The sequence below is a fragment of the Vespula pensylvanica genome, chromosome 2, assembly GCF_014466175.1.
Source record: "Vespula pensylvanica isolate Volc-1 chromosome 2, ASM1446617v1, whole genome shotgun sequence".
Taxonomy (NCBI): domain Eukaryota; kingdom Metazoa; phylum Arthropoda; class Insecta; order Hymenoptera; family Vespidae; genus Vespula; species Vespula pensylvanica.
The window spans coordinates 2,803,760-2,819,731 of record NC_057686.1 but is presented as its reverse complement, the minus strand read 5'-3'; the positions used below and the strand labels follow the sequence as shown (position 1 = coordinate 2,819,731).

General features: G+C 32.5%; 2 protein-coding genes across 2 annotated transcripts in view; one reads left to right on the top strand and one right to left on the bottom strand.

The window, feature by feature from the left end:
- The window catches only part of LOC122627310 (neurobeachin-like), a 14,751-nt gene extending 1,736 nt beyond the window's left edge, over positions 1-13,015 (bottom strand). The window contains exon 1 of the mRNA XM_043808382.1: positions 12,624-13,015. Within this exon, the coding sequence (XP_043664317.1) occupies positions 12,624-12,782 (159 nt within the window). The 5' untranslated portion in view covers positions 12,783-13,015. The remainder of the gene's footprint in view (positions 1-12,623) is intronic.
- A 791-nt stretch (positions 13,016-13,806) lies between these two features.
- On the top strand, positions 13,807-15,957 carry LOC122627399 (dephospho-CoA kinase). The gene is made up of 3 exons (XM_043808503.1): positions 13,807-14,046; positions 14,515-14,806; positions 14,899-15,957. Exons 1-3 carry the CDS (start codon positions 13,935-13,937, stop codon positions 15,200-15,202), a joined length of 708 nt encoding a protein of 235 aa, XP_043664438.1. The 5' UTR covers positions 13,807-13,934; the 3' UTR covers positions 15,203-15,957.
- The last annotated feature ends 15 nt before the right edge of the window (positions 15,958-15,972 follow it).

Below are 15,972 nucleotides of genomic sequence, written 5' to 3'. Positions count from 1 at the left end.
AAACAAAGTAGAAAAAAAGAATTTTTTTTTCGATTAATTTAACAAAACAAAGTTCATAGTTGGATGGTAATACACCGACATTAGCGGCAACAGCAACCGAGTTCGCAATATTTTACATACATTCTCGACGAAATTATCTTTGCACATATTATTTCTTTATTATCTCTTTATTATCCTTCTTTATCTTCCTCTTTTACTCTCTTTCTCTCCCCTCTCTCTCTCTCTCTCTCTCTCTTTACCTTCCGTTCTTGGTATAATAATGTCAACAACGTATCGCAAAATCTTTGCAACTGAAAAAACTATAAAGAACAAAAAGTGGAAAAGACTGATGAAATAATTTGGAGAACAAATATTATATAAATCCATTCTTTTTTCCTGTTTTTGATTAAAATCACTCAAAACTCTTTTTATCTCCGATTTAAATTCCGATCTTCCGAATTTTCTTATCTTCTTTCTTTCTATCTTTTTCTGTTTTCTTATTACTTTTTTAATCACTTCAAAGGGAACTAAATGCAGGTTTGAAGAACTCTTATCACAGAAGGTACATTTCTTCTCACGCAAAGGTATCCGTGAAATATGCTAAAAAGATCTATTTTTAGGGCCACGACAACGCGTCACGTTTCGCGGCTTATTCGCGAGAAGACACGCGACCTCGAAACGCGACAAGGTATATTGTACATATATACGATACTTACATACGCTACCTACATACGATACCTACCTACGTATAATATCTATACGTATATATACGATACACACCTACGTTATATACGATACACGCGTAAGTATGTACGTACGATTTAAATACATTCCCTTTCTTCCGTCTGTAGATTATCACGATTAAAAGCGGTAACATAGCACCACCCCTCGCCACTCACCTCATCTCAACGTCGAACTACTTTTCGTTATCGACTCGTTAGAGCGGAATATCACGAGATATTTGCGATCGATTGCGATAACGATTAGTTTAATTAACGCACCTTCCTTTAATACTTTCAAGAAGTCAACTTCTACGAAATAGTTTTTTACGCTCCTCCATTTTCAATCTATCTTCAAATTTTACCCTGTTACGAAGTAATGTGAAAAGAGAAAAGGGAAAGGGAAGAGAGAGATGAAGAGATAGAGAAATAGAGAGAGAAAGAGAAAGAGAGAATTTACGAGGAGAAAAAAAGGAAACGCAAAGACTGAATATAAATTCTTGAAGGAAATCGTAACGAAAGGACGACTAATTTATAGTCATGGAATACCAAGACGTCTTGAATCGTATTTTCAGAAAACGCACGAAAATTTAAGCAGGAATTCGAATACTCATACATATGTACGTAATGAACATGATGGTTGTTTTTCTTCTTTCTTTATCTTTCTCTTTCTCTCCCTCTCTATCTATCTATCTATCTATCTATCTATCTATCTATCTATCTATCTATCTATCTATTTATCCATCTATCTATCTATCTATCGCTAATTCGAATACCGATATTCGTCGTGCACGTTTGCGTTCAAATATAGTTCCTATGTATATGCATAGAATATGTCTCGTCTACACCTCCACATACGTATATACCTCCACATACGTATCTACGCGTATGTAGATTCGATATACATATGTACTCGTGTTCGAAGATGCATGTATACGTGTAGTACGCGTTTACACGGGTATCGATACATATGACAAATTACGCGACTGTGGCTTTAGAATCAGCCGCATTATGTAGCTCCTATCGGATCTCCCTGATCTTGTTTGCAACGATATCCTGTCGACATACATATGTATCTCGATCTCGAAAACTACGATCCACTTTCGACTATCTTAACTCCTTACGTTCACGTTTCTTTTTTCTTCCAAGCATTTTTCTCTCCTATTTGTCATCTCTCTAATATTGAATGTATATATAAATGAGATATGATTCTAACGAATACAATCGAGAGATACTCCAACTGGATATTGTCGAATATATAAAAAGAAAAAAAATGCAATATGTTTCTTCGAATTCGTATGAAATAATTTAAATTTATTGGAATATTGAATATGGGTAACTCGAGGAAAAAAAAACATTTGTATGTTATAAAAATTTGCAATATACAATAGGAGTCTGTTCAATTTGTAATAAAAATAAAAAAATAAAAAAATATATACATATACATACATATATATGTACACATACATACATACATACATACATATACACAATTACAAAATATAAAGAGAAATTTTAAAAGAATGTTAAAATGTGATAACCAAAATAGCGTGCGCTTATAATTCGTTTATTGCGATAACGAGTTAACGCGTTTATTAGCATGTATGTTCGGCATAAGCCACGTTGTTACACAGATACATCAACCAAACGAACCTGTAACAAGCTCTCGCCTATTACCTATCTACATAGATATAACGGTCAGAACGCGACCACGCTGAATTTTCCAGTCGATCCAGCTAAATGCGTGACGTTTATCGTTCTCTCATTAAAATCACATTTAGTTGGATAGACGAACATGACTGGATCTCGGTCATATGAAATACCTTTATTTCACATAAACATACAGATATACATTTTATATAAAAGAATTCATGAAATTCGGTATAACGAATGCAATTTAAAAAATAAATAAATAAATAAATAAATAAATAAATAAATAAAAAAGTTCAATTCGATGAAAGAAAAGAAAAGAAAAGAAAAATACGAAAAAAGAAAAAAAAGCAAAGGATGAAAAATGTTTTTCAATTTCATCGTGGATGTATTACATTTAATTACTCTGAAATATTTTAAAAATATTAATAATAAGTAAAAATTACGAACGCAGAGAGAGAGAGAGAGAGAGAGAGAGAGAGAGAGAGACCCCGTAGCGAGATCGAGTAAAAAATTAAAATAACTTTTACCCAATGTAATATATATTTCGAAATGATGGAAAGAAATAAACGATTTAAAAAATGAAAGCACGTCTCTCCTTGAAAAATAATACGACTGTTGGATTTGAAGAGGCAGTAATATTCTTCCGGAAGTTCGCTCGCAAACGGGAAACCTCGTAACTCGGAGATGAGCAACGGAGGTACATCCGCTCTTTGCAAATAAGTAAGAAACGACGAACACCCTGAAGATATTCGTCGCAAGAGTCGTCAAAACAAAAAATAAAAATAAAAAAAAAAAAAGAAAAAAGAAAAAGAAGACAGCTTAATCTAGGCCTAGAAGAGAAAATGAAAGAATAGATACGAGGTAGTCGAAAGAATAGCTTGCACCAGATGAATAATGCGAGTTTCTATTCCGCACGGATGCATTCGAATACTTTTCAAAAGTTCGACTTCAGCTTTTATAGATCTAAATATTTCTTCTTTTATTTTTTTTTTACATTCTCCGTTTTATTTTTTATATTTCTTTTTTCGTAATATTTTTTTTTTCTTCTTTCTTTTAACCTATTTTTCTCTTTTCTTCTATTTTATTTCTACTGATCATCATACCATGATCATTATTATCATCCGAGACAAAGTCGGATATGTATTGTTAAAGTTATCACGGTGTATATGACTTATGGGACGTCACAGACTATTATATATTAATAGCAACGAGACTATTATTATTACAGCAACGACGTCTTCATGAATTCGAAAATTTCCTTTAATTCGACCTAGAGCTTTACATTTTAATTACAATCAAATAAGATGATCCTACCTTCGTTAAACCGAAAAATAAAGGAAATAGTCATTTCTCTTTCTCGTTGATTCTCATTATTCTCTCTCTCTCTGTCTCTCTCTCTCTTTTCTATAAAAGAATTTGTATAATTTCAAATAAACGAAATGAATAATCCAAAAGTAAAAATTTTGTTACCGAAAAAAAAATAATATGATACATTACGTCGAAATAATAACAAAAGAATGTAATAATGTAACATAAAAAAGGGAAAGAGGAAAGGAGAAAAAGAGAGAGAGAGAGAGAGAGAGATTATTAATCAAATATTTTTCAAAAAATTTCATTATTGTAGACAAACGTTCCCCGTTCATGTCAGATTCAAAAGTACGCTTTCGTTAACGCTCGCATTTTTTTTTTTATTTTCCACATATTTTCCTTCTTTTTTTTTCGTTCTTTAATTTATTTATTTCTATAACGTGGAACGGCATTTCATTCTGTGTGGTTTTACTTTTATACAAACGTTGCTTCTATGAGTTTAAATTGATAACCAATTATTTCCTATATGTTTGACCTTCTAGCTTTTTCTCTGTCTCTCTTTTATTTTGTTATCATTTTTCTCTCTTCTCTCTCTCTCTCTCTCTCTCTCTCTCTCTCTCTCTCTCTCTCTCTCTCTCTCTCTCTCTCTCTCTCTCTCTCTCTCTAACTCTTTCTAGTCTTCTTTTTGGGTACACTCACTTACAGAGAAAAAAAAAGATATACCACATATTCTCTCTCGTTCTCTGTGGTGAGCACAAAAACCATTCTTTCGACATGACCGATCCTTTTTTTTACGTACTTATAAGACTATACTAGAACGAATAATGTTCGTTCTCAATGAGCACGAAAGAGAACTTCAACGTGAAAAACGCTGGACTTTGGATGGTTAATACACAAAGCAAACCATGCTTTTCCCTTCTTCTAACATACATACATATATACATATATACATACATGATTTTCTTCTTTGATTCTCTTTCTCTTTCTCTTTTTCTTTTTCTCCTCTTTCATTTTGTGTTTGCCTAGCGCTATTAAAATCTTGTTGAAGATCGAGTCGAGAGATGTTGTAGTCGGTATTCGAAACGAGTTGTAAAAATATGCCAACCGTAACCGAGAGAGTAAAGCTACTTAACGAAAGGAATAGAAATAAATAGAAGCTATATACGTATATACATATATAAATGTATGTATGTCGAAGAGCAATAAATCATATTGAAGCAATCATAGTTGAGAATTGAATATTATTGGACATAAATAATTCGACGATTATTAAAAATTATCTCTTGTGACTTTCTGAATAGATAATAGAAAAAATATCAAGGAAATAAAAGTAAACTATGTGTTTAATTATAATAATTAACTATAAACGCTAATATTATAATAGGTCGCGAAACATTCGTAGAACGATACGAATTCAAATACATCCAATTAGATATACATACATAAATACACAAATACATATATACATATATACATATATATATATGTATATCTATGTATATTTATTGTAATAACCATCAACTATCTTGTATACTTGTGAACAGTTCCACGCGTACGAAGTAACTGACGTAAAACTAACGAAGCATCTCAAACAGCAATTAATTTGCAACGCAATAACTGACATAACTTTATAGATAGTTCGAATAGATCTAAATTAAATAATTCGACGTACTATAACACTATCGCTTTCGTTTCTCATAATGTATAATTTAAAATTATTTTTCGCCGCCTGCGAAAAGCGAAAAACTTGATAATTACTTTCAACACTATTTGAAGTCTTTCGAAGCTAAATAATAACGATAACGAGTTACTTCCAAATCCGACGAATTCCTCCTTCTTTAAGTTAAACTTTTCTGTGAACAAAATGATTCTGTCAACAAAAGAAAACAAAAAAAAGAAAAAAGAAAAAGAAAAATTTATCACAAAAAATATTGTATTAAAATCTGCTTGAGATCGGTTTACGTCGAGAGATATTCTATTCGGTGTAGACGTATGATTGAGAACGAATTCTGACGGCAATATGCAACCACGAAATACAAACAATATCATTTTCGAACGTAACCGAAACTGGCTGACACGCCGAGCGATAACGGCCGAGAATAAATTCCTTGTCATCCTCGTGTATCGACAAACATATATATATGTATATATATATAGACACATACATATATATATGTATGTACGTATGTATATATATATATATATATATATATATATATATATATGTAGATATACGCTGATGTCTGAGTCTGACCTCTCCCTCTCTTCTTCTCCCTGTTTCTGTCTACTTTCACCCTTATCCTAACTCTTTCTACTCCTGCGTTATACATATACAACAACAAATATCATGACGTTACACGGCGAATTTCCTCTTCTTCCCCCCCCCCTCTCTTTCTTTCTCTTCTCTCTCTCTCTGTCTTGCAATTCCCACAGTTGATCTGCATTTTCTCTTTGCATGGAAATTTTGTAATAGTAGCTACATACATACATACACACATACATACATACATCTATGCATGTATACATACGTGCGATCGATTAAACGTACGGATCGTTTGATATGCTCGGACTGCTGGCAACAATAAAACGAAAATTACGATAACAAAAGGGAGAAGAAGAAAACAAAATAAAAAAAGGAAAAGAAAAGATAAAAGCTGACATTTTTAAAGCGTATCGTGGGAAGGTCAGCCGACAAAAGTAAGATAAAGACAAACCTGTATTTCGTTTCCTGTGAACGATATAAAAAAAAAAAAGAGAGGCAGAAAAAAGAGGAAAAAAAATATTAAAATAAAATAAAAAATAAAAAATGAAACAAAAATAAAGAGGAAAAAATAACGAACAGGAACAGTTACGCTTTAAATCATAGTAGCCGGTTAGAAATGTTGTTGACTAATGTTTCCGCGCGACGTACCGAAGTGACTCGTTGCATCGTTGTGATGATCGATAAGCCGACAAGCGTGACAACTCGTACTCGTTACTCGACGCAGACCGAAACGGTGCTTAATGACCCTTTCTAATAAATAAAGGTACAATTAAAAAGGTAATTCACAATGGCTATCTCAGAAAAAGTGCACAGAGAGTTTTTCTTCCCTGTTTAAGTACTTTTCATTCCGCCATCCTTTTTCTCCTCCCCCTCCTCCTCCATTCACCTTCTACTGCTCCTCCTCTTCGTCCTTAAGTTTTGTTCAGGACATCTTTCTTGTTTTTTTAAATATCCCTTAACGCTTTAATTAAATCTCGTTAATTGTTTTCTACTCCTGCTATTTTTCTTTTCTCTTTCTTTCTTCTCTCTCTCTCTCTCTCTCTCTCTCTCTCTCTCTCTCTCTCTCTCTGTATCTCTCTGTATCTCTCTATTTCTTCTTCCTAACTACATTTTCGTAATTTAAATAAACCATATACTCCCTTACACGTTACATTGATTATAAACAGACAAAGTAATTATACGTTGGAGAAATGAAGAAGAAAAATTAAACCATTATCGTTACGTTAAATAATTAAATAAAAGATTTAATTCAACGTGAGGATTCAAAAGGAGCTAGAAGAAAAATTAAATCAGGTTTCTTAGAGATTTCCGTAAAATACTTTGAATTTTTTTTCTTTCTTTCTTTCTTCTTTTTTATTTTTTATTTTCAAAGAGGTACAGAATCCTCTTTTGGTTAAATCGGAAATTCGCAAAAGATTTTAATTCATTTTCTTTTTGTTCGTTCTTTTTTGTGGTTTATTCTTTTTCTTTTTTTCTTTTTCTTTTCTTTTCGTCTAATCCTTGATGATTCCTTTACTTTCATGTTTCATTTAAGAAAAACTGGTTCCATGCAAACTACTACGAAAGGAAAATGATATATGTATATTCTTGTTAATTAACAGGGAATCCACGAGGGAACTCAAGATGAATCATGAAATACGGAGAATGACGTGCAACTTTGACGATAAATATTACGAATCTGCAAGTATGACGAAGAAGAAAAAGCAAGAAAGAAAACATAGAGAAAAAAAGAGAGAAAAAGAGAGAGAGAATATAAAGATAAATAAAGAAAATCGTAAACAATCGAAAAGGACGATTTCGTTACAGAAAAAATAATAGGAAATTAAGAAGATACATTTTAATAAATGATCTTTTTTGCCAGATGATCGATTTTAATTTGAATAAATAAACATTCGAATAACGTATCAACATTACGAACCCATACGCATATAAGTACTTACATTCTCCATTTCATCAACAACTTAAGATTAAAGTTTCTCTCGAAGAAATTTTTCTCAATGGTCTTTAAAAAGACTTCGATCGACCTAATTCGAAGTTGTTCCTACCGGTATACTTACACATATACGTAATAATCCTTTTAAAACTATAAAAGAATATCGCCTATTTGTTATTCTCATCTCGAAAAGAAAATCCATTGGAGGAGGAAAGTTCGATCGAGAAAGAGAGAAAGAGAGAGAAAGAAAAAAGAAATAAAAAAGAAAAAAAAAAAAAGGAAAAAAGAAAATCTTTTACGACCAAAGACAATGTAGTAAGAATAATTAAAGAGAGCAAAAGGAAAGAAAATTCTTAAATCCTTTACTACTTTTAATAGATACGGATATCGATTTGGAGCTTTCAAGCTTACGATAAATCCGTTCTATTTCTCTTCTACGTCGATCATACGTGTTTATCTAATCTCAACGTCAACATTTTATCAACGTGTCGACGTCGAGGTGATACGACGTACGAAAAGCTTCCTATCGAAAAATTCCTATACGCTCGGTCTCTTTCTCTCTCTCTCTCTCTCTCTCTCTCTCTCTCTCTCTCTCTCTCTCTCTCTCTCTCTCTCTCTTTCTCTCTCGAAATAATCGACGTGACACCATAAATATGCACGTTATTCGCTGATCGAAAAAAAGAAAAAGAACATCTTCCCTCGATCGTAAAAATAATCTCGAGAAATTTTATCGTTTTGGCTCGCTATTCGCCTAACGCAAATTTGTTCTCGCATTTGTCCATACTTCATATCTCTTCTTATTCTTTCTCTTTCTCTCTCTCTCTCTCTCTCTCTCTCTCTCTCTTGCTCTCTATCTATCTCTTTTTCTTAATTTTTCTTTTTATAATTTTTCTCTCTTTTTTTTTTCTTTCTTTTTTTTTTGGTTTTTGTATTAAGGTCCTCGTGGCATCGTTTTTTCGCTACACGTACGTTGTTAACTTGTCCGTTACGAAAAATAAAATAGGAGTAAACAAAATGCAAGAATAAAAAAATAAAAGTAACCGAGAGAAAGGAAACACATATACAAGAGAGTAAGTGAGAGAGATCGATGATCAGCGTCGTAACACGCGATCCGATGCTCGCAGCGGTAACCCACCTTGAACAATAGCTAGATTAAGGGCTTTCAAGGGCGGTGCGATAGGCTCGTAATTTCAAACAACGCCAACGCTAATTCGAGTCCGTTACGAATTCTACTCTACATTTATGTTGGCCTGCAGTAGATAATGTATAAAAAAAGAAAAAGAAAAGAAAGAAGACAAAGGGAGAAGAAAAAACGGATAAGAAAAAAAAAAAAAACAGGAAAATAAAAAATAAAACGGATTGATAAAATCATGTACATAAAGCCATCACGTTTCTACTCCAAACGATTTTCCACCTTATCTGTATTATATAATATATGTCAACAAATGTGCTCGCGTGTGTTATCGCACGTGTGTGTGTGTGTGTGTGTGTGATTAAATAAATATACAATTCTGAGGAATCATTTGCACAAAATAAAATTTCGAATCTAATTTATCGAAACGAACGTATAATCGTAATCGACTGATCTCCTGCGAGTTCGACATGAATATATTTATTACTTTTTTTTTTATAGATGAACGTTGAAATAAATAAATATATAATGACGTGTAGTCCTACGCAAAAGAAGAAAGAATAAATAAATAAATAAATAAATAAATAAATAAAAAATAAAATGTCGAAACTTATTATTAATCAGCAGTCGACTAATTTCGTCCTGGTTCTGACAATTTATGTCAGATACTTCATTCTCAACTTTAACTTCTTTAATTTTTCTTCTTCCTACTTTTAATTATCGTACTTTCGTAGAAAATGTAATTAACGTCATCTGTTCGAAACACATCACGGATGTGTTTTTCTGAATGAGAGAATAGAAACGTAGTAAAACGAGTATGTCGAATTAAACGAGATCGACAAAAGTTAACGCATCGATCTAACGACGATCGATTACTAAAGAAAAACGCTCGAAAGCTCTCGTTAAAAGCTTTTGGTCTCGCTATCATGACCAATGGTATTGCCGATCAATGAAGAAAAAAAAAAACAAGACACAGAAAAAAGAAAAAGAGAACAAAAAAGCGACAAGAAAAAAAACTTGTTCGACACGTAGGACGCATCTCCTACGTAAGAGATTAATCGGTGCCACGCGTCCATTATTTGTCTCTCTTCTTGTAAAACGATCTTCTCTTCTCTCATTTTCACCTTCGTTCATTCCTTCGATCGTTCGTTCATTCATTCATTCATTCATTCGTTTGTTCATTCGTTTATTCATTTATTCGTTCGTTCTTTGAATAAAGGCGGGTTTTTTAAACGATTACCACACCTTTGTCAGAAACGTTCTTCCATGACGTAACATTATGACCATGAAATAAAAAAATGAAAAAATTGAAAGATAGAAAACGAAAGAGAGAGAAAGAAAGAGAAAATATACGTTTCTGCCTACGTACAGTTTTGTAATATTTCAAAATAAGTTATTTTCACGATATTACGTAAGATCGATCAATGTCTCTCTCTCTCTCTCTCTCTCTCTCTCTCTCTCTCTCTCTCTCTCTTTCTCTCTCTGTCTTTTTTTCTGTCTACACCTTTTCCCATTCGAAACCACTGAATATCTCACAAAACCGATAATGAATTTTATCATTGGACAGATAACATTAGTAAGTGTATTCGTTATCAAAAGTTACTTCAATCAATGGACTTTCTAGAATAATATCAATTCTATTCGTTTTAACTTCATCGATGCTCCCATAAATATTTTTTTGTTTCGCACGAACTTTCATCAATATTTCTACCATATATTTCTGTCGTGTATATTTTTATAAGAAAAAAAAAATAAAAAAAGATAATAAAAAAATATATATATACACATATACACGTATATACGCATATGAATATAAGAAAAAAAAATAAAAAAAATATATATATACACATATATACGTATATACGCATATGAATATAAGAAAAAAAAAATTGTACGAACGGAACGCAAATTGTACGACGATTAAACTCAACAATAATGACTCAAAAGATGGGAGTAAATATTCTTCAATGAGAGAAGCAGAGAAGAGGAAGAAACAGAGAGAAGAGGAGAGAGATACCGGAAGAAAAAGAAAACTGAAAATAAAAATAACGATTACGTTGGCTTTTCTATGCCTATGCAAATGATCTCCGTTACGTAATTCTCGTAAATTCTGCAAATAACAAACACGCTTCGTGCAATTTCAAAGAATATCGCAGTACAATTGCTAATAATGTTCTTCTCGATTGTCCAAAAAAAAGAGAGAAATAAAGAAAAAAAAAAAAGAAAAAGAAAAAAAAAGAAAAGAAAAGAAAAAGCACGAGTTATATACCGTCGTTAGTGGATGGTCGCGCGCAAAAGAGATATGTCAAAGGGAACGATAGATACTACATCGATCCTTTCGCCATCCATTTTTCTTCCTCTTCTTCCTCCTCCTCCTCTTCTTCTTCTTCTACTACTACTTCATTTATTTTTCTTTTTTCATTCTTGTTTTCCAAACGAATTTCTTCCTTTTTGTATGACGCAGGGAAACGTCCTTTGTCCTTTGTACGCATATCACACAAATATATATACGATATAAACTAAAATGATCGGCGAGTTAAGTTTGCTTGACATTTTTCAAAATAATACCAACGTCTCCCGAATAAATCTGATTAATATTTCGATCAATTCGCTTCGGAGGAACGTCGAGGACGAGATTTCGCGCGGGCGCGCGCGTTCTCCTAGCATCCTCAAAATTCGTTAATTAATTTTCGACAGGTGGTAGAGGGAAACAAACGCTCCGGGCCAATTTGTCGGTTGACGGACACGTCGAAAAGTTTCCTAAATGGATCCGGACGAGATAACGCCGTTGGCGAGAATGATAAAGTATTATGACGAAAGGAATAAATAATAACGATCGAAATCGTCAAAGTTAACGACGAGGAATGATCGATAATAAAGATCGTAAAGAGAAATCAATCGTGCATCTAATCGAAAAGAGAAGAGTTGAAAGGAGAGGAGAGGAAACGAGATAAGACGAGACGAAGCGATGAAAACGTGCTTTTCCAACGTTTCTCTCTCTCTCTCTCTCCCTCTCTCCCTCTCCCTCTCTCTCTCTCTCTCTCTTCCTTTTCGCAATTGAAATAATAATATTTTTTAAACATACAAGGTTTGATTTTCTTTCGTAAGATTGTCCAAGATGAATTATTTTCCTTATTTCCCCCCCCCCCAAAAAAAAAAAGAAAAAAAAATTAAAACTGTGACTCGATAATACGTTTAAAGCGAAAACGCGTGGCCGTCCTCGACATAGCGCGTAACGAGCTGCGCGTCGGAAAAAACGAACCGATGGAACGTCGACGTCGAGGCGCGCGTTTGACAGTTCACCTTGACACAAGGATTTGACCGACGAGTGGAGCAGAACGAACGAGCGAACGTGCGAGCGAACGAACGAGCGAAAAATAGAAAGGGAGAGATAGAGAGAAAGAGATAGAACGTGATATTCTCTGTCTTTCTTTTCTCCTCCGTCAATCCACCCCCGAAGATGCCGGCGAGTTATGTCGTATATTACCGCACTGGTCAAACTCTTTTGGGTTATCCTTTGATCACGATAAAAATGACATCGGCGTTTTTCTTTAAAAAAAAATTTTTTTTTTTTTTTTTTTAAAAAGAACGAAAAAAAATAGAAAAAAAATTAATAGAAAAAAAATGGTCACTCACCAAATGAAGCACCGTGTTGACAACTTCCCGATTAGACACCTGTCCCACTTCGATCAGGCCAATCAGGACGGCGAATTTCAAGCTGTCGTTCATCGCCATCGCCACCACCTCCTCCGGCCTCTTAATATCACTGAACGGTGGACTCTTCATGTCCGCCATCGCGCCGATTTTCGACTTTGTGGAACGCGGTTCTTCCACAGGAAGAAAATCTACGACAGTTAACGCACGTACCGCCTTATCAACGAGAGCTTTTCACCGTCACATGATAATACAACACAAATTGATCTGCCATCTTTGAGAGTAGACACTGTTGTGAGGAGTCTGCCAGTACGCCAAAGGCAAAAGTTCCTAGAACACGAAGCGCCCGCGCGACCATACGTCCGTACCGCCGTCTGTCGGCTGAGAGACTGAACGTAGATAACACACGACGTAAACGTACGAGTGGTGGGGGTTAACCTACCAATGTTCTTGGAGAGGGGTGACCGCTTTTTTCAATAAAATTACATACATATATACGTACGCGTACTACATACGTGTCCTTTTATTTTATTTAGAAAGGAAATGATACGAAGTAAATAATATAAACGAATCGATCGATATTATGGATTCGATAAATTAATTGGAAATAAAAGTAAACATATGTCAATATGTTTGCTGACGTATATATTTTAACTTTTTGATTTATCGAAAATATAAATAAAAAAGACGTGTAATAATTCACGACTAGGTTATAACAGTGTGTTATTTATATTCTTCTTCTAAATTCTATTTACTTCATTTTGATTCTATCGATCGATATGTTCGTACTTTTCTATGTAAATATATTCTTTTCTTTTTAATTTTGCTTTGCTCGTTTCATCCCGATACTTCTTTAATTTCTTATTTCGTTCGCTTCTCTAAAAGTCCAAAACGGATTTGCTATTGATTTAAATATTTATATATATATATATGCGTGTGTGTAATTAAATTATTATTGTTTATTCTAACCAAATAATTGTCCGATATTAGAAATTAATCGCTAAAACTATATACCTTTCGTATAATTTGAATTTTGAAAATACACCGGATGCACGACCATATTAATAATGGCGTATTTGAAGCTAGGGATTTTTTTTATCGCGACGATCTCTAGTAACTTCGAAGAAATATTGTGAAGGATTTGAGGTGAAAAGAACGTTGTTGGTTCTTACAAGCTTCACTTGTACGAAGTAGTTCAAGCTTTTCAGTATCCATGTCTAGTTTAATGACGATGTTGACGTGACGAAATTCTGAAAATATTATAGACTTCTTCTGATCTAAATTATCTTTATAATGTTCCTAGTAGGCTTAACAGGTGGAATAGCCACTGGAAAAAGTGCAGTGGCTGGTGTATTTCGTGAACATGGTATACCCGTCATTGATGCCGATGCGATTGCCCGTAAAGGTTAGATATGATTAATTATATTATTGGTATCACATTGAATACAAAATGAACTTTACTCGTAAGAAGATAAAAGTATTAAGAATTAATGGAAAGTACACAGCTCGAGTTTTGCATTATTACGATGTCATCGTTCGTGCCATTAAATGATATAATTATTCTTTTAAATATTATTCCTTGTAATGTTGATTATATAAATATATATATGCATATATGCACATAGATAAATCCATACATAAGCTTTTTAATGCAAAAGTATGTTTATGTAAGCTCATGTACGATATGAATAAAAGTCATTCAAAATGACTTGTATCTTTTTACATTATCAACAATTACAAGTTTCTTGTATGAATAAAGTATATATTTAAAAAGTATAAAATCTCTATAATTTAAAATATAAATATATTCACGTTATCTTTAAGATTTAAACAAAATATTGCTTTTTAATTATTATACTCTTTATATTTATAGTCGTGGAACCAGGAAAACCAGCTTGGTATAAAATAAAAATGGAATTTGGTTCTGATATACTTCTTAGTACAAAACAACTTGACAGAGCCAAACTAGGCGATATAATTTTTAACGACGTTGAAAAAAGAAAAAAGTTAAATGCTATTACGCATCCGGACATATATAGAGAAATATATTGGCAAACATTTAAATATTTTATACAGGGCTATCCATTTATAGTTTTGGAATTACCATTACTCTTTGAATCAGGACATATGTTGAATTATTTGCATAAAATTATTGTTGTAACTTGGTAAGTTCTTTTCCTTCTACTTCTGTTTTTTTTTTTTATTTTTAAATTAATTAAAACAATAATAATATTAGTAATTACTTGCCATTTTTCAGCGAAGAAGATCTACAATTGCAAAGATTAATGGAACGTACGGGATTTACAGAGTCTAAGGCAAAATTAAGAATAGAAGCACAAATGTCTTTAGAAAAGAAAGCGGATATGGCAAACTTTGTAATAGAAAATTCGGGAACCGAACGTGATACTAGAGAACAAACTATTAAAGTAATTAACGTGTTAAAATGTTCGAAGTATCATTGGAAATTACGTTTCATAGTCGGTTTTTGTTGCACTGTTCTCTTAGCTGGTGCATATTGGTTAAGAAACAGATCGTTTAAATCGTTGTCAGCAACAGCATAAAAATAACGATTATAACAAAAGTTACAGCACGAATTCTGATAAGGATGAGGAATGTATTAAGCCAAATATGTTAATTTAATCTTCCTATTTTTAAAAGAAATCCAATAACTGCATACATATATGCATTCAACACACTGCTATTAAATCACTGCTATCTTCTTTTATATGTATATACATATATATATATTAGAGTAAAAAACGAAATATATCGAATCATCGGTAATTAAACATACGTACTGAAAAATGCAAGACAGTATTCTTTGCAATGAACGATTACAGTACTGTACATATCAAAGATTTAAGAAACCAAAAATAATGTTATGTGTATAAATAGTAATATTACAAATTACAAGCAACTTCCATTTTGTATACAATTAAAAATCCCAGAAACACAAGAAAAGTTATACGATTATTACAGCAGAAGGAATATGTAGAATGAAAAGTAACTTTGTAACATTGTGTATTATGGCATAACGCATTTTTTAAATATCTTTTTGTTTTTATCTGAAACAAAAATTATTAATACTTTGGTTTTTACCAAATATATCTTGTAGTATAATATATATATATATTTTTTATCGACTATTTTACGTATTAAGATTATTATTCTTTATATTTAATTACTTAATTGCATTTATGCTATATAAGCTGAAGTTAAAATATACTATTAGATTGTACTCATATCAATGGAAGAAAAAAAAAATGTAATATGTGGTGATACGTTTAATAAAAATTCGGGATTTTTGACAACATAATGTTGTTTACGAGTT

Excerpts from the sequence above, each read along its gene's own strand:
- LOC122627399 (XM_043808503.1), top strand. The coding sequence starts at position 13,935 with ATGTTCCTAGTAGGCTTAACAGGTGGAATAGCCACTGGAAAAAGTGCA. Across the intron at positions 14,047-14,514 it reads CGATGCGATTGCCCGTAAAG|TCGTGGAACCAGGAAAACCA; the intron begins GTTAGATATGAT and ends TTATATTTATAG. Across the intron at positions 14,807-14,898 it reads AAAATTATTGTTGTAACTTG|CGAAGAAGATCTACAATTGC; the intron begins GTAAGTTCTTTT and ends GCCATTTTTCAG.